The sequence below is a fragment of the Coregonus lavaretus genome (assembly GCF_964263955.1).
Source record: "Coregonus lavaretus genome assembly, contig: HAP1_SCAFFOLD_451, whole genome shotgun sequence".
NCBI classification, from domain to species: domain Eukaryota; kingdom Metazoa; phylum Chordata; class Actinopteri; order Salmoniformes; family Salmonidae; genus Coregonus; species Coregonus lavaretus.
The window spans coordinates 113080-131073 of NW_028157915.1; the positions used below are offsets into that span (position 1 = coordinate 113080).

Consider the following 17994-nt stretch of genomic DNA (forward strand, 5'->3'; position numbering starts at 1 on the left):
TTGTTGGCGATCGCGAGCCCATTGGAGCCGTTGTTGTTTTTATCTGATGGGAGATATGAAATGGAGCTCAGGTTTCAGCCCATTGGAGCCGTTGTTGTTTTTATCTGATGGGAGATATGAAATGGAGCTCAGGTTTCCATTGGAGCCGTTGTTGTTTTTATCTGATGGGAGATATGAAATGGAGCTCAGGTTTCAGCCCATTGGAGCCGTTGTTGTTTTTATCTGATGGGAGATATGAAATGGAGCTCAGGTTTCCATTGGAGCCGTTGTTGTTTTTATCTGATGGGAGATATGAAATGGAGCTCAGGTTTCAGCCCATTGGAGCCGTTGTTGTTTTTATCTGATGGGAGATATGAAATGGAGCTCAGGTTTCCATTGGAGCCGTTGTTGTTTTTATCTGATGGGAGATATGAAATGGAGCTCAGGTTTCCATTGGAGCCGTTGTTGTTTTTATCTGATGGGAGATATGAAATGGAGCTCAGGTTTCAGCCCATTGGAGCCGTTGTTGTTTTTATCTGATGGGAGATATGAAATGGAGCTCAGGTTTCAGCCCATTGGAGCCGTTGTTGTTTTTATCTGATGGGAGATATGAAATGGAGCTCAGGTTTCAATTGATTATCCTTGATGTTTCTACAAATTGATGAGTCCATCTGTGATAAATTCAACTGATTGGACATGATTTGGAAAGGCACACACCTGTCTAAAGTGCATTCGAAAGGATTCAGTGTTGTGACGCAACAAATTGTTTAGCGCATAGAATTAAAAAGGTATTGTCGGACATTATTCATTCTAATCAGACAAGTACTGGAAACAATAGAACACTATGAAAAATCTGGGAAACCAGGCCTGCTATTCATAGCAGACTTCGAAAAGGCATTTGATAAAAGAACAACTGGGGTTTATATATAAAAATGGAACATTTCAATTTGAGATTCTCTTATAAAATGGGTTAAAATCATGTATAGTAACCCTAAGTGTAAAATAGTAAATAATGGCTACTTCTCAGAAAGTAGAATTTTAAACTGTCAAGAGGAGTGAAACAAGGTTGTCCACTATCGGCGTATCTATTTATTATGGCCATCGAGATGTTAGCTATTAAAATCAGATCCAACAATAATATCAAAGGATTAGAAATTCAGGGCTTAAAGACAAAGGTGTCATTGTACGCTGATGATTCATGTTCTTTTAAATCCAAAATGGGGATCCCGCCACAGCCTGAGAAAGGATCTAGACACATTATCTAACCTCTGGATTACAACCAAATTATGATAAATATACTATATTACGTATTGGATCGCTAAAAAAAATACAACTTTTTACCGTGTAGTTTACCAATAGAATGGTCTGATGGTGATGTGGATATACTCTGTATAAATCCCATAAATAAATAAATTCTCACTCAAATCAATTTTAATAGAAAGTTTACAAACATAGATAAGATCTTGCTACCATGGAAAGGTAAATACCTGTCTATTTGTGGAAAAATCTACCTGATTAACTCTTTAGTATTATCCCAGTTTACCTATTTGCTTATGGTCTTGCCTACACCTAGCGAACAGTTAAAAAATATATTTTTTTTTCTCCATTTTATTTGGAACGGCAAGCCACACAAAATTAAAAAAGGGCCTATTTATAATGAATATGAATTCGGAGGGCAGAAATTAGTAAATATTAAAGCATTAGACCTCTCACTAAAGGCTTCAGTCATACAAAAGGTATACTTAAATTCAAACTGGTTCTCTAGGAGATTAGTAAGAATGTGTCACCCTATGCTCAAGAATGGCCTTTTTCCCTTTATTCAGATTATAACCTCCCACTTTCAGTTATTTGAAAAGGAAACCTCCCAAATTTCACTATTTCTAAAACAAGCCATATAAAGTTGGTTGCAATTTCAATTTAATCCACCAGAAACTACAGAACAAAATGCAACAAATAGTGGTTAAATTCAAATATACTAAATTATTTATATTTTTTATTTAAAAGGCATAATCTTCGTAAATTATATCATAGGTAGGACTGTTGGAGGTGTCGCACATGCAACTAATGAAAACATATGGAAATGTCTGCTCTACCCAAAATTACAACCAAATAATTGCAGCATTACCGCAAAAATGGAAGAGGAAAGTGGAAGGGGGAAAGTAAGGAACTTGTCTGTCGGCCGCGATAAAGACCATAATTGGTTAAAGAAAACTGTGATAGATACAAAAGTATACCAGTTTCATTTATGGACCAAACGTGCCATATACATTTAGATTGCAAAATAGTTGGGATGAGATTTTTGACATACCGATTCCATGGCACATGGTTTAGACCATATATAAACTCCAGTCGTACTTTATCAAAAGCCTTTTCAAAGTCAGCAATGAATAGCAGGTCTGGTTTCTTTATGGTAGAGTGGCCAGACGGAAGCCACTCCTCAGTAAAAGGCACATGACAGCCCGCTTGGAGTTTGCCAAAAGGCACCTAAAGACTCAGACCATGAGAAACAAGATTCTCTGGTCTGATGAAACCAAGATTGAACTCTTTGGCCTGAATGCCAAGCGTCACGTCTGGAGGAAACCTGGCACCATCCCTACAGTGAAGCATGGTGGTGGAAGCATCATGCTGTGGGGATGTTTTTCAGCAGCAGGGACTGGGAGACTCGTCAGGATCGAGGGAAAGATGAACGGAGCAAAGTACAGAGAGATCCTTTATGAAAACCTGCTCCAGAGAGCTCATGACCTCAGACTGGGGTGAAGGTTCACCTTCCAACAGGACAACAACGCTAAGCAAACAGCCAATAAAACGCAGGAGTGGCTTTGGGACAAGTCTCTGAATGTCCTTGAGTGGCCCAGCCAGAGCCCGGACTTGAACCCGATCTACCATCTCCTGAAAATAGCTGTGCAGCGATGCTCCCCATCCAACCTGACAGAGCGTGAGAGGATCTGCAGAGAAGAAAGGGAGAAACTCCCCAAATACAGGTGTGCCAAGCTTGTAGCGTCATACCAAAGAAGACTCGAGGCTGTAGTCACTGCCAAAGGTGCTTCAACAAAGTACTGAGTAAAGGGTCTGAATACTTATGTAAATGTTATAGTATGTATGTATGCATGTATGTAAGTACAGTGGGGAGAACAAGTATTTGATACACTGCATATTTTGCAGGTTTTCCTACTTACAAAGCATGTAGAGGTCTGTAATTTTTATCATAGGTACACTTCAACTGTGAGAGACGGAATCTAAAACAAAAATCCAGAAAATCACATTGTATGATTTTTAAGTAATTCATTTGCATTTTATTGCATGACATAAGTATTTGATCACCTACCAACCAGTAAGAATTCCGGCTCTCACAGACCTGTTAGTTTTTCTTTAAGAAGCCCTCCTGTTCTCCACTCATTACCTGTATTAACTGCACCTGTTTGAAATCGTTACCTGTATAAAAGACACCTGTCCACACACTCAATCAAACAGACTCCAACCTCTACACAATTGCCAAGACCAGAGAGCTGTGTAAGGACATCAGGGATAAAATTGTAGACCTGCACAAGGCTGGGATGGGCTACAGGACAATAGGCAAGCAGCTTGGTGAGAAAGCAACAACTGTTGGCACAATTATTAGAAAATTGAAGAAGTTCAAGATGACGGTCAATCACCCTCGGTCTGGGGCTCCATGCAAGATCTCACCTCGTGGGGCATCAATGATCATGAGGAAGGTGAGGGATCAGCCCAGAACTTCACGGCAGGACCTGGTCAATGACCTGAAGAGAGCTGGGATCACAGTCTCAAAGAAAACCATTAGTAACACACTACGCCGTCATGGGTTAAAATCCTGCAGCGCACGCAAGGTCCCCCTGCTCAAGCCAGCGCATGTCCAGGCCCGTCTGAAGTTTGCTAATGACCATCTGGATGATCCAGAGGAGGAATGGGAGAAGGTCTTGTGGTCTGATGAGACAAAAATAGAGCTTTTTGGTCTAAACGCCACTCGCCGTGTTTGGAGGAAGAAGAAGGATGAGTACAACCCCAAGAACACCATCCCAACTGTGAAGCATGGAGGTGAAAACATTCTTTGGGGATGCTTTTCTGCAAAGGGGACAGGACGACTGCACCGTATTGAGGGGAGGATGGATGGGGCCATGTATCGCGATATCTTGGCCAACAACCTCCTTCCCTCAGTGGTCCTCTGTAGCTCAGCTGGTAGAGCACGGCGCTTGTAACGCCAAGGTAGTGGGTTCGATCCCCGGGACCACCCATACACAAAAATGTATGCACGCATGACTGTAAGTCGCTTTGGATAAAAGCGTCTGCTAAATGGCATATTATTATTATTATTATAAGAGCATTGAAGATGGGTCGTGGCTGTGTCTTCCAGCATGACAACGACCCGAAACACACAGCCAGGGCAACTAAGGAGTGGCTCCGTAAGAAGCATCTCAAGGTCCTGGAGTGGCCTAGCCAGTCTCCAGACCTGAACCCAATAGAAAATCTTTGGAGGGAGCTGAAAGTCCGTATTGCCCAGCGACAGCCCCGAAACCTGAAGGATCTGTATGGAGGAGTGGGCCAAAATCCCTGCTGCAGTGTGTGTGCAAACCTGGTCAAGACCTACAGGAAAGGTATGATCTCTGTAATTGCAAACAAAGGTTTCTGTACCAAATATTAAGTTCTGCTTTTTTGATGTATCAAATACTTATGTCATGCAATAAAATGCAAATTAATTACTTAAAAATCATACAGTGTGATTTTCTGGATTTTTGTTTTAGATTCCGTCTCTCACAGTTGAAGTGTACCTATGATAAAAATTACAGACCTCTACATGCTTTGTAAGTAGGAAAACCTGCAAAATCGGCAGTGTATCAAATACTTGTTCTCCCCACTGTGTGTGTGTGTGTATATAGAGATATATATATATATAAATAAGCAAACATTTCTTACACCCAGTTTTTGCTTTGTCATTATGTGGTATTGTGTGTAGATTGAGGGGGAAAAAACAATTACCCATTTTAGAATAAGGCTGTAACGAAACAAAATGTTGAAAAAGTCAAGGGGTCTGAATACTTTCCGAAGGCACTATCTGTGACCAACAGATGCATAATCGGTATTCCCAGTCATGTGAAATCCATAGATTAGGGCCTAATTTATTTATTTCAATTGACTGATTTCCTTATATGAACTGTAACGCAGTAAAATCTTTGAAATTGTTGCATGTTGCGTTTATATTTTTGATCAGTGTAGTTAGACTAAAAAAATGACCCACCAACATTTCCGTTGATGTAAGCAAATGTAATCATCCATAAACAGAGAGTAGAATCCACTGTATATCACATGACTCATTATGCATTCCTATTCCATGATGCCTCAAAACAAATCAATCATGAACACACCTTATAACGACATACGTACGGAAAGGTCTGAAAAGGACCCAGCCAACCTCACCCAGCCGTCTGGAAAAACTGGTTTGACACATGCTTAAGGTCAGGAATGGAACCTTGTGACTTGGCAGGCAAGATCATCAACTAAAACCATAACATGATTAAATAACTAATAACCACTTAAACAAGGCTGTACAATACATGCCCCAGTACTTTGAAAAGTTATTTGTCGTCAGCTGTGAATTAAATAATGTGATCAGCCACATGGGCAGGTTAATTTAATTCGGTGAAACCAGAGAAAGAGACGGGTCCGGGTCTAGAATGGTTCAAGCTAACAGGCGGGCCACAAACAGGAACACAACGGCGCAGTATAACAGCGGTGTGCAGGACGGCATCACACAACTCAGCGGTCCTTGTCACGGATAGGCTTTTGCAGCAGACGACAAACCAGGTTCCACTCCCATCAGCTAAAAACAACAACGGCTAGTTAGCCCTGTAGACTAGAACATGTGTAATCTAATGCATATGGCTAGTTAGCCCTGTAGACTAGAACATGTGTTGTCTAATGCATATGGCTAGTTAGCACTGTAGACTAGAACATGTGTTGTCTAATGCATATGGCTAGTTAGCCCTGTAGACTAGAACATGTGTAATCTAATGCATATGGCTAGTTAGCACTGTAGACTAGAACATGTGTTGTCTAATGCATATGGCTAGTTAGCCCTGTAGACTAGAACATGTGTAATCTAATGCATATGGCTAGTTAGCCCTGTAGACTAGAACATGTGTAATCTAATGCATATGGCTAGTTAGCCCTGTAGACTAGAACATGTGTAATCTAATGCATATGGCTAGTTAGCCCTGTAGACTAGAACATGTGTTGTCTAATGCATATGGCTAGTTAGCCCTGTAGACTAGAACATGTGTAGTCTAATGCTTTTACTTACATTTTAGTCATTTAGCAGAAGCTCTTATCCAGAGCGACTTACAAGTTAGTGAGTGCATAATAAATAAATAAAATCACACTGGCCCCCCGTGGGAATCGAACCCACAACCCTGGCGTTGCAAACACCATGCTCTATCAACTGAGCTACACGGGACGTATTACTTTCAAATGAATTGTCTGATTGTTTTGAAGCATTGACAGGATGCCTTTACCAGTGGCTCATGGCCAGTGTAGGCTACAGTTGAAGCACACCGAGTAGACTGTAAATACTGTGCCGTCTCTACTCCCAATCCAACCTGAAGCACAGTCTCCCCCTTCCATGGACTGTACCCTACAGTAGACTGTAAATCCTGTGCGGTCTCTACTCCCAATCCAACCTGAAGCACAGTCTCCCCCTTCCATGGACTGTAGCCTACAGTAGACTGTAAATACTGTGCCGTCTCTACTCCCAATCCAACCTGAAGCACAGTCTCCCCCTTCCATGGACTGTACCCTACAGTAGACTGTAAATACTGTGCCGTCTCTACTCCCAATCCAACCGGAAGCACAGTCTCCCCCTTCCATGGACTGTACCCTACAGTTCAGTTATGGAATTGTACTGGATTATGAGTTGTGAGGGGAACTCGGGACGTTTTCTTTCTCTAAAATGTACAAACTCATCCATCCTCTGTCCTCACATACTTGTGGTCAGCAAGCTAACTAGTAGTTTTGGGACAAAACATTGGGAGTCTATTGGTTAGGCTACCCGAGTGGTACATTATTCAGGTGGACGGCGACGGAAAATAACCCTACCACAATATAGCCGGCTTTACACAAAATAAATAAGTTTCCTGTCAACAAAAGGCTCGCTAGGAACTCTACTTACAAGACGTAAAGTGAAATGTGTCCTTCGCTATCAAATAAACATCTGAATCCAACTTTTGGCCGAACCGCACCATATTCCTGGATGCCACTAGACTACAAACTTCACGAGAGACTTCCTACCACGAAATCTACCACGGTGCACGCAGCAGGAATGTAGTGCAGTTTGGACAGACGTTTATTTGATAGCAGGGGCAAATCTCACTTTACATCTGGGAAGTAGAGTTCCTAGAGATAGATAGATATGCCTTTGTTGACTGGATCCGGTTTTTTTATTTTTTGGTGAAGCCAGCTATAGAGTTCGCCAGCTTGTAGTCCTAAAACCCGGAAATTAGTTACCTCTGGTTCGTTCAGCCATTCCTATGCGGAACAACAACACTATCTGAACTGTTCAGAATACTCCAACTTTATTGCTATTCAACGTCAAATAAAATTGTATTCGTCACATGCTTTGTAAACAACAGGTGTAGACTAACAGTGAAATGCTGATTTACGGGGCCCTTCCCAACAACACAGAGAGAAAGAAAATAGAAAAATATTAGAAAAGTAAAACATGTAATAATAGATACACAATGTGTAACGATAACATGGCTATATACACAGGGTACCAGGTAATAACATGGCTATATACACAGGGTACCAGGTAATAACATGGCTACATACACAGGGTACCAGTATCGAGCTGATGTGCAGGGGTACGGGATTATTGAGGTAGATCTGTACATAAAACTAGGAATAAAGTGACAGATAGTAAACAATAGCAGCAGCGTATGTGATGCGTCAAAAAAAGTTTGTGCAAAAAGGGTAGCTTAGTGGTTAAGAGCGTTGTGCCAGTAACCGAAAGGTCGCTGGTTCTAATCCCCGAGCCGACTAGGTGAAAAATCTGTCGATGTGCCCTTGAGCAAGGCACTTAACCCTAATTGCTCCTGTAAATCGCTCTGGATAAGAGCATCTGCTAAATGACTAAAATGTAAATGTAAATGAAAGAATAGGGTTTGGGGATAAACGCCAAAAACAAGGTCTGAAGTTAACACAGGCTTAGGAAATCTCATACGTTTTGTTCTATGAGATAATATCAGTCAGTTACCATGACCTTTATGAATTATGAAGCATTCAAGTGCTTTTTCTGATTAAATAAATCCTTAAATTCACAATAAGTGATGCTAGCTGATCTCATTGAACAAAACGTATATGATCTCCCAAGCCTGTGTTTACCACAGACCTTATTTTCGTTTATCCAAAAACAACATTAATTTTCCCCACAGGCTTTGTCCAACGAACCATGGCGGAGTTGGACCATTAGTCCTGTATTTCTCTCTATATTGTGGTAGGGTTATTTCCCGTCGCTAGCCACCAGAACGATGCACAACTTGGAGTCCAACCCATACACAGTCTGAGACTCCCGATGTTGTGTTCCAAAGATAACTAGCTAAATAGTTTCCAGATAGCATAACTTGACTTACTGACCTGCCTCTAGCTAGTTAAGACGTGGCTAAAGTTGGCTAACTACATCCTTTGGTACAACTCTCACAGGGCCAAAAACGTAAACAACAATAAGCTAACGTTAGGCAGCTTGCTAGCTAACGCGGTGCTAGGTAACGTTAGGTAGCTTGCTAGCTAACGCGGTGCTAGGTAACGTTAGGTAGCTTGCTAGCTAACGCGGTGCTAGGTAACGTTAGGTAGCTTGCTAGCTAACGCGGTGCTAGGTAACGTTAGGTAGCTTGCTAGCTAACGCGGTGCTAGCTAACGTTAGGTGTTAGGTAATAGTTCTCAATGTTGACAATATTATGAGTTTATATTTTAACATAACTTTTTCAAATACAACTTCGAAATGAATACCATACAATAAGAGAAATTGCTTTGCCTAAAAGTAATTTAAAGTGTTCCGCTAAAATTAGTGTTAGATAACGTTAGCTAATTGGTTAGCTAGCTAAAGTAGGAACGTTGGCTATCTATCCAGCTAGCTATCGAAAAGTTTTTTTGTTTTTTTTAAGGTATCTGATAATGTCAGCAAGATACAATATAAAAATCGCCCTAACTTACACAACGGTTCTGGAGATCATCCACGACACCATCTTTCCAGACCGAGTTTTGCTGAGAGGAAGAGAGAGGGCCCAGGGTAGGGGCTGGAGAGGTAACGACTACACCGGGGTGGTCGCCACCGTAAACACTTCAGGGACTATTTAACAAGTTAACTACGAGCTATCATCTCAACCATGTCCGTGACTTTGAAAAAAAATAAAACGTGCTGTTTCACAATCTAAGTAAAGCAGCCATCGGCTAAAGCGAGAGGTTCCGACTTAGCTAGCTATGTTTTAATGACTTTATTAAAGCTTCCCCAATTCCACCTCCTTCACCTCTCCTATATCTGTGCTTGGCACGCAGAACAGCGCTCCACCTCAGCTGACGTAAGAGAAAATAGACCTTCCTCCTGCTTTATCTAACTGGACAGAAGTGCCTGTTTACACCAATGCCGCATAACTATTGGCTAGTGAAGATGGTCCATGTGACTTTTAAATCCAATGACAGCGATTAAATATCATACCCAGCTTTTTCAACTCTGATTGGTGTAGATTCGAAGCGTGGGGAGTATAAACCAATCATAGTGCAAAACGTTGAGAATAGTCTTGTTCCTTTACAATGCGCTGTTGTTGCAAGGACGTACAGTAAAATAACGACCTTATTGGTTGGCAGGCATTGATTTAAAAATAGACAAATTATGATGGATCAATGCACATCACTGAGTTTTCATTTGCAGAGAGAGCACATAAAGACCCATAACACAGAGAGAAACCTATATCTGTTTACGGGCAGCAGGTAGCTTAGTGGTTAAGAGCGTTGTACCAGTAACCGAAAGGTCGCTGGTTCTAATCCCCAAGCCGACTAGGTGAAAAATCTGTCGATGTGCCCTTGAGCAAGGCACTTAACCCTAATTGCTCCTGTAAGTCGCTCTGGATAAGAGCGTCTGCTAAATGACTTATTTATTTTATATCTGTAATTATGGGAAAACATTATATGTATATATCGATTCATTTCATGCCGTGTACATGTTGTACCATACAGTATTCTATCTTATAAAACACTGTACAATGTCCAACAACCCAAAAAAAATCGAGGTATTGAGCCGTATCATAGGGTTCTGAAAATATTATGATATACGCAGTAGAGTAGATCAAGAATAAATATTTAACATGGTGAATGTTGATTATTACAATCACAAAAACAGGTGTCTGGTCAGGTTTATGATAAACCATACTATTCTGTTCTGGTCAGTAGCCTACAGATGGGGGATCAGAGGTAAAGTAGTGCATCAACACCGGTAGCCTCCCCTTCCATTCAGTTGCAGTCGATTTTGTCTGTGAACTTGGGAAAGCCCTGCAGTGTATTTCTACTATTTTAAAGAGATAAAAATATAAATGTCCACTCCACTCCACATTGAATTAAACCCCAGCACATTACCTAATCCAATCAACCCCAGCTACAGGGGATGTTCTCCAAATGCACTGCAGAGGACCAATGCAATAAGAGACCGTTGTATTAACCCAAATGGGTTTTCTTCCAAGGGCTTTAGTGAGCTATACATTAGCTCACAATACCTTCCTACTAATATACAGTAGTAGACTGCTAACTTATATAGTGATAACCCATTGTCCTAAATTATAGATAGATGTATTTCTATTTAGTAAATGGTTATGTCCAAGAATGTAGGCAGTCTAATGGCCCACGATGATATAGCAACATTAGCAGGACAGGAGACTAAACTCTGATTTTCAGTGGCATGGTGTTCACAGTAAATTGACTATTTCCTCATGTCATATAATGTATAATGTATAATGTATCTGGCAACTGATATAATCTGTGAATTGAACTGTGGACTCCATCCATAGCTCCATCCATAGATAATCTTGAATGTTATTCATGAACATGCAGTAGGCTAGAGAGATTCCCCACGGGATCCCTGGTCTCACTGTCAGAAGCGAAACTCAACACAGATCAACTACGTTTGCGCATTGAAGAGAAAAGGCTAAAACTCTCCATGAACTGCCAGTGATGGTGTTGCTGCACAATTTCAACATTGCAAGGCCATTCAAAATGTGGAATCTTTAGAAAAAAACAAAAAAAAACATTTATGCCTAAAATGAAATTCCTCTAAGTCAGACAAATGCATTTGTCTCTATAAGGTGCATGTGAAGATTTGATTAATGCATGAAGAAGCAATTGCAGGAATACTTTAGTGATCGCTTCTGACTGAAAGCATGATGCAACTGAAGGGTCCGACGCCATTTCTGACTGCAATCATTGGTGTTCAAGTGGCTGAAAATTACACTGGTGGAATTGCCTGCTCTGCTTCTGTACATCTCGGCTGGTTGGACTCCTCTGTTTTCACGAGGAGAGTGTATCTGAGTCCCAAAAGGCACCCTATTCCCTATATAGTGCACAACTTTTGACCACGGCCCATAGAGTAGTGCACTATGTAGGGAATAGGGTGCCGTTTGGCGAAGCAGCACAGCTTAACAGCCGTCTCAGGAGCCCAGTGATATGGCATTCTATCAGCAGCTGGATCTATATATATTCTCCATCTACTGCCCTGACCTGAAGGTAACACAAGGCTGATTGGCTCCAGTGGACAGGCTTTACATACAGCGAGGCACCCTCTCCTTTCTATTACAGGCAGTACAGCACAGCCATAAGGCAAAACTCAGGGGGGAGAGCTGGAAAGGGATAAACAAAGAAACACAATAGCATAAAACATATCATATATTTTTTCCCAAACTGTGGTAGAGCTGCATCAACAAGAGAAAATAAAGCTTAGATAAAAAAAAAAAAAAAAAAAAAACATCCACATAATTTCCTACATTGGTAGGACATTTGAAAGATCTATTGTCTTATGCATTGTATTTGATATCTGTCAAGTTATTATCAAAATATAGCCGTACACCACTAATATTCAATATAATAACACATCATTAGATTTTTTAGACACATGTATATATTCCTTTTCCTAATATTTTTTGTAGAGCACAATTTTATAATAGTGGTAGGGAATGGATTTGTGTCTGGCGGATGGAGAAGTCTGCTGCTGTGGTTTTTCTCGGTTGTTTGCCTCGGGGAGCGGAGGGATACAATTTTCTACCATGGCAGCGATGTGCTCCAGTGTTCATTTCCACGGAGCTGAAGATTGACTATTTGCGGGTGTAGACTGCAAGAAATTTAAATCCCCCGGGTTGTGATCGACACTTTAAAAACGAAATAACAGTATTTTTTTTGTTTTGTTTCTTTAGTGGATTATTTAGTGAGGTTTCATGTAGTACATGTCAGATCGATAGGGCGTCGGTGTTAAAGTTTTCTAGGGTTTTTTCACTCTCAGTGAATGGCCATGGCGGTGGAAGCGCGACCGGAGCTGGTTGGGAAGCGGTTCCTGTGTGTCAGTGGAGACGAGCCGCAGGATCTCGGGGATATCGGGCGCTGGGGCTGGCGAGCTGGTGTCATCCGAGCCGTTACTCACCGAGACAACAACAATTCAGAGTTGACGGTAAGGAATTATATAATTTTTTATGGTTTGCCCGACGGTAAACCGACGAGGCATTTGGTGTTGGTTTTGGCTCCGCAAAACTGAAGTTAGCTGCTTAACGTCGTTAGCTAAATACGTTTAATTGTTAGCTAGCTGGTTTTCAGTCGCTATTGGCATATAGCTATAACAGATACATAGCTAATGTATATTGTATGAGGTAAATGAGTTCTGTATCTTTATAGCTAGCTAGCTAACTAAGGTAGTTATAAGTGAACGTTTTCTGGCCGTTAGTAGGGGGTAGCGTCGCGAGCGGGCTTGCCAGCTATGGCAGAATTCTAAGAACAAATCAGCTCGAGCTAGTTATCAAACATAGCTGAGGCCGGTTTCCCGAAATCATTTTAACGCTCAATGAATCGTTAGAACCATTGACCTGCGATGAAATGAGCTAGCTAGCCAACGAAGAGTCGACCGCTACATACACAGCTCTACCTACCCTTTCAACGATTTAGACATCAAGGCTGAAATTCCATGACTTAAATAATTAAATTAGCTAGAACCTAAAGTGCATATTAACTACTGGTATGTCCACCAGTTGTATACAGGACAAACATTTGGAATGTGCTGGCTAAATAGGTAAATTATTCCATATTTGTCCAAAGTCACAATGCCCATGGAAAAAACACTACATCTACATTTTTTTTCTCTCCAGATTACTAATGGGAAGTGCACAGCTAGTGTTGCTAATGTAACCTACATGAATACAGTCTGACAGTTAGCCAGCTAAATGAATAGTTGCATTTACAATGGCCCTGTTTTATTAGCCAGGAATGAACAGCTGAGTGAACACAAGGATTTAAGATTAGATCATCATGTCAAACACAACAGCCATTGTACTAGTGTCAGTAGCTAGAAAAGCAACACAATTACACAACAAAAGCTTGCCTGCTGATGATGTAATTTATGTAGGTAGGCAAAATGCACTATTTTCTGTGACAATTTACTGCCTTTACTGGTCTCTACATTGTTGACACGCTGACTATAATCTGTATTTGATTTGGGATGACCTAAAAATGCACTAGCATTTAGAAATAATTTGACTATGGCACCAAGATGACTATCAATAATGAGCTAAATCATATTATTGAGCTCAATTTTAATATGCAAGGCAAGCATGAATACATTAAGTGAAATAAATTCCAGTGTCCTGCATTGTAGTTGTCAGTCAGTGTCTATAGAAGTGCAGGCTAGGAGTTAAAAGCCCAGCGGCAGCATAGCTCTCTCTACATGCATCAACAATGCAGCCCTCATTTGAATGGAGTAGGGCCGTGGTGCAGGCAGCCCATTGAGATGAATGGAGTAGGGCTGTGGTGCAGGCAGGCCATTGGGATGAATGGAGTAGGGCTGTGGTACAGGCAGCCCATTGAGATGAATGGAGTAGGGCCGTGGTGCAGGCAGGCCATTGGGATGAATGGAGTAGGGCCGTGGTGCAGGCAGGCCATTGAGATGAATGGAGTAGGGCCGTGGTGCAGGCAGGCCATTGAGATGAATGGAGTAGGGCCGTGGTGCAGGCAGGCCATTGAGATGAATGGAGTAGGGCTGTGGTGCAGGCAGCCCATTGAGATGAATGGAGTAGGGCCGTGGTGCAGGCAGGCCATTGAGATGAATGGAGTAGGGCTGTGGTGCAGGCAGCCCATTGAGATGAATGGAGTAGGGCCGTGGTGCAGGCAGGCCATTGAGATGAATGGAGTAGGGCCGTGGTGCAGGCAGGCCATTGAGATGAATGGAGTAGGGCTTTGGTGCAGGCAGCCCATTGAGATGAATGGAGTAGGGCCGTGGTGCAGGCAGGCCATTGAGATGAATGGAGTAGGGCCGTGATGCAGGCAGGCCATTGAGATGAATGGAGTAGGGCCGTGGTGCAGGCAGGCCATTGAGATGAATGGAGTAGGGCCGTGGTGCAGGCAGGCCATTGAGATGAATGGAGTAGGGCCGTGGTGCAGGCAGGCCATTGAGATGAATGGTGTAGGGCCGTGGTGCAGGCAGGCCATTGAGATGAATGGAGTAGGGCCGTGGTGCAGGCAGCCCATTGAGATGAATGGAGTAGGGCCGTGGTGCAGGCAGGCCATTGATATGAATGGAGTAGGGCCGTGGTGCAGGCAGCCCATTGAGATGAATGGAGTAGGGCCGTGGTGCAGGCATGCCATTGAGATGAATGGAGTAGGGCCGTGGTGCAGGCAGGCCATTGAGATGAATGGAGTAGGGCCGTGGTGCAGGCAGGCCATTGTATTTCTCAGTGTGTACTGTACAGTATGATGTTAGTTTGTTTTCAGGGATGTGACCTGAGGTCACCAACTGGAGCAGGCAGAGAGGGCTGCTAATCAGCACAAACTGACCGGGCTGGGGAAGAATTTTCCACCGTTAGGAGAGGCCTGCCTGGCTGTGTGTTGCTGAGTTGGGAATCTGTAAAGGTGTAGCTAGCTAGGCTGTGACACACTGTTGTGCAAACAATAGCACCTATAGGTCTTTGGTTCAGAGTACTGTGTGTGTGGAGGGAGAATAAACATGCCAGACAGTATGTTTTTTAGGAGGAGGATCTGAACCCAAAGCCAAACATGTTAGGCTACACTCATTCTTATCACCATTAAAACAATACTGTATGTAGACCAGCTAGTTCTTTCAATGACTTCTGTTTCAGAGAGAATACACAAAACAACATTATTTTACTCTGATAATAACGCTACTTGAAATGAACATGTTATTTTGTTGCCCTAGGAGACAGAATGTAACATGAGACTGGTGCTGGCCAGCAGCACCCCTCCCCCACCACACCACTACCACAACATAAGGCAGCCATGTCTGTATTCTAAGACAGTCGGCTCTGTCTCTGTTTCCAGAGTGCAAAGACAGTTTCTGACTCCTGTTTATGAGGCAGAGACAGTTTCTGACTCCTGTTATGAGGCAGAGACAGTTTCTGACTCCTGTTATGAGGCAGAGACAGTTTCTGACTCCTGTTATGAGGCAGAGACAGTTTCTGACTCCTGTTTATGAGGCAGAGACAGTTTCTGACTCCTGTTATGAGGCAGAGACAGTTTCTGACTCCTGTTATGAGGCAGAGACAGTTTCTGACTCCTGTTTATGAGGCAAAGACAGTTTCTGACTCCTGTTTACGAGGCAGAGACCGTTTCGGACTCCTGTTTACGAGGCAGAGACCGTTTCGGACTCCTGTTTACGAGGCAGAGACCGTTTCGGACTCCTGTTTACGAGGCAGAGACCGTTTCGGACTCTTGTTTACGAGGCAGAGACCGTTTCGGACTCCTGTTTACGAGGCAGAGACCGTTTCGGACTCTTGTTTATGAGGCAATGTGGTCGGTAGTGTCTGTTTTCTACTCCGCCAGTAGTATTGTATCTCAGAATGTTAGGCTAGCACTACGTTTCCACAGCAGGTGATTACCAGACAATTACTTTCCAATGTAGGTCTCATAGTTCTCCTAGATTGTAATCTGTAATTTCCTAAATAGGATAGGGCATGTCAATAATATTATTGTAAATATAGGGTTGGGAAAATATGTTGACGTGATTCCTATTACTGCCAGTACAGCCCTGGTAGTCAATAAGTAAGGCTCTGTCTCTCTTCACCAGATTGTAACATTGTTTCAGACAGTTGAAAGACAGAAAGAAATAGAGAACTGAAAACAAAGTATAGTATAAACATCAAGACGTCTGGCACAATATAGGATCTTCAAATGTCTGCATAACCCCACCCTCTGCAGTAAAGATTTTAATTAGTGGAACAGTGGGAAGGAATTGATTGTTTGGGTAAACAATAACTGTGTGAGCTGGCCTAACTCTGTGTAAATCCATAAATACCTTTTTTAACACTGCCTCCTAAAGAACCTGTTTAGTTACCTTGGTAGGCTACAGGCCAGGCGGTCTTCCCAGAATCTGGCCACAGTAACCTGGGGTGACCCACGTCCTTGGTAGGCTACAGGCCAGGCGGTCTTCCCAGAATCTGGCCAGAGTAACCTGGGGTGACCCACGTCCTTGGTAGGCTACAGGCCAGGCGGTCTTCCCAGAATCTGGCCACAGTAACCTGGGGTGACCCACGTCCTTGGTAGGCTACAGGCCAGGCGGTCTTCCCAGAATCTGGCCACAGTAACCTGGGGTGACCCACGTCCTTGGTAGGCTACAGGCCAGGCGGTCTTCCCAGAATCTGGCCACAGTAACCTGGGGTGACCCACGTCCTTGGTAGGCGACAGGCCAGGCGGTCTTCCCAGAATCTGGCCACAGTAACCTGGGGTGACCCACGTCCTTGGTAGGCGACAGGCCAGGCGGTCTTCCCAGAATCTGGCCACAGTAACCTGGGGTGACCCACGTCCTTGGTAGGCTACAGGCCAGGCGGTCTTCCCAGAATCTGGCCAGAGTAACCTGGGGTGACCCACGTCCTTGGTAGGCTACAGGCCAGGCGGTCTTCCCAGAATCTGGCCACAGTAACCTGGGGTGACCCACGTCCTTGGTAGGCTACAGGCCAGGCGGTCTTCCCAGAATCTGGCCACAGTAACCTGGGGTGACCCACGTCCTTGGTAGGCTACAGGCCAGGCGGTCTTCCCAGAATCTGGCCACAGTAACCTGGGGTGACCCACGTCCTTGGTAGGCTACAGGCCAGGCGGTCTTCCCAGAATCTGGCCACAGTAACCTGGGGTGACCCACGTCCTTGGTAGGCTACAGGCCAGGCGGTCTTCCCAGAATCTGGCCACAGTAACCTGGGGTGACCCACGTCCTTGGTAGGCTACAGGCCAGGCGGTCTTCCCAGAATCTGGCCACAGTAACCTGGGGTGACCCACGTCCTTGGTAGGCGACAGGCCAGGCGGTCTTCCCAGAATCTGGCCACAGTAACCTGGGGTGACCCACGTCCTTGGTAGGCTACAGGCCAGGCGGTCTTCCCAGAATCTGGCCACAGTAACCTGGGGTGACCCACGTCCTTGGTAGGCTACAGGCCAGGCGGTCTTCCCAGAATCTGGCCACAGTAACCTGGGGTGACCCACGTCTGGTTTCCAGTCAGATACATCTGGGGATCATTGGTCCTGTTGAGTTGGACAGTAACTGGAAACATGCCTTTGATGTGGTAGGACTATACAGCCTTATTTACACCACTACTGCTTGTTTCAGCTGTCTGGTAGTGCTTTCTAGAATGTTGCTATTTTCATATTTACTGTTGGTACAATTACAATAACACATAGTATTCATTGACATAATGGAAAACTGCCATAGACATTGTACTGTCCTGTACGTGTATTAATCTGCCTGCCGATTGGCCTTGTTTCTACAGTAGCAGC

General features: G+C 43.4%; 2 protein-coding genes across 5 annotated transcripts in view; one reads left to right on the forward strand and one right to left on the reverse strand.

Moving 5' to 3' along the window:
• The window catches only part of LOC311124640 (receptor expression-enhancing protein 3-like), a 51583-nt gene extending 41975 nt beyond the window's left edge, over window positions 1-9608 (reverse strand). For 2 of the 4 annotated variants that reach the window (XR_014612781.1, XM_084198752.1), the window contains exon 1: window positions 9196-9608. Coding sequence is in view for 1 of the 4 variants with exons in the window: in XM_084198752.1 (XP_084054878.1) it covers window positions 9196-9227 (32 nt within the window). In the remaining 3 variants the exon portion in view is untranslated. The remainder of the gene's footprint in view (window positions 1-9195) is intronic. The other 2 variants (XR_014612782.1, XR_014612783.1) reach the window with 1 other exon arrangement.
• A 2689-nt stretch (window positions 9609-12297) lies between these two features.
• LOC311124637 (putative JmjC domain-containing histone demethylation protein 2C) overlaps window positions 12298-17994 on the forward strand; it is a gene marked incomplete at its 3' end in the record, with an annotated part of 65243 nt that continues 59546 nt past the window's right edge. The window contains exon 1 of the mRNA XM_084198750.1: window positions 12298-12685. Within this exon, the coding sequence (XP_084054876.1) occupies window positions 12524-12685 (162 nt within the window). The 5' untranslated portion in view covers window positions 12298-12523. The remainder of the gene's footprint in view (window positions 12686-17994) is intronic.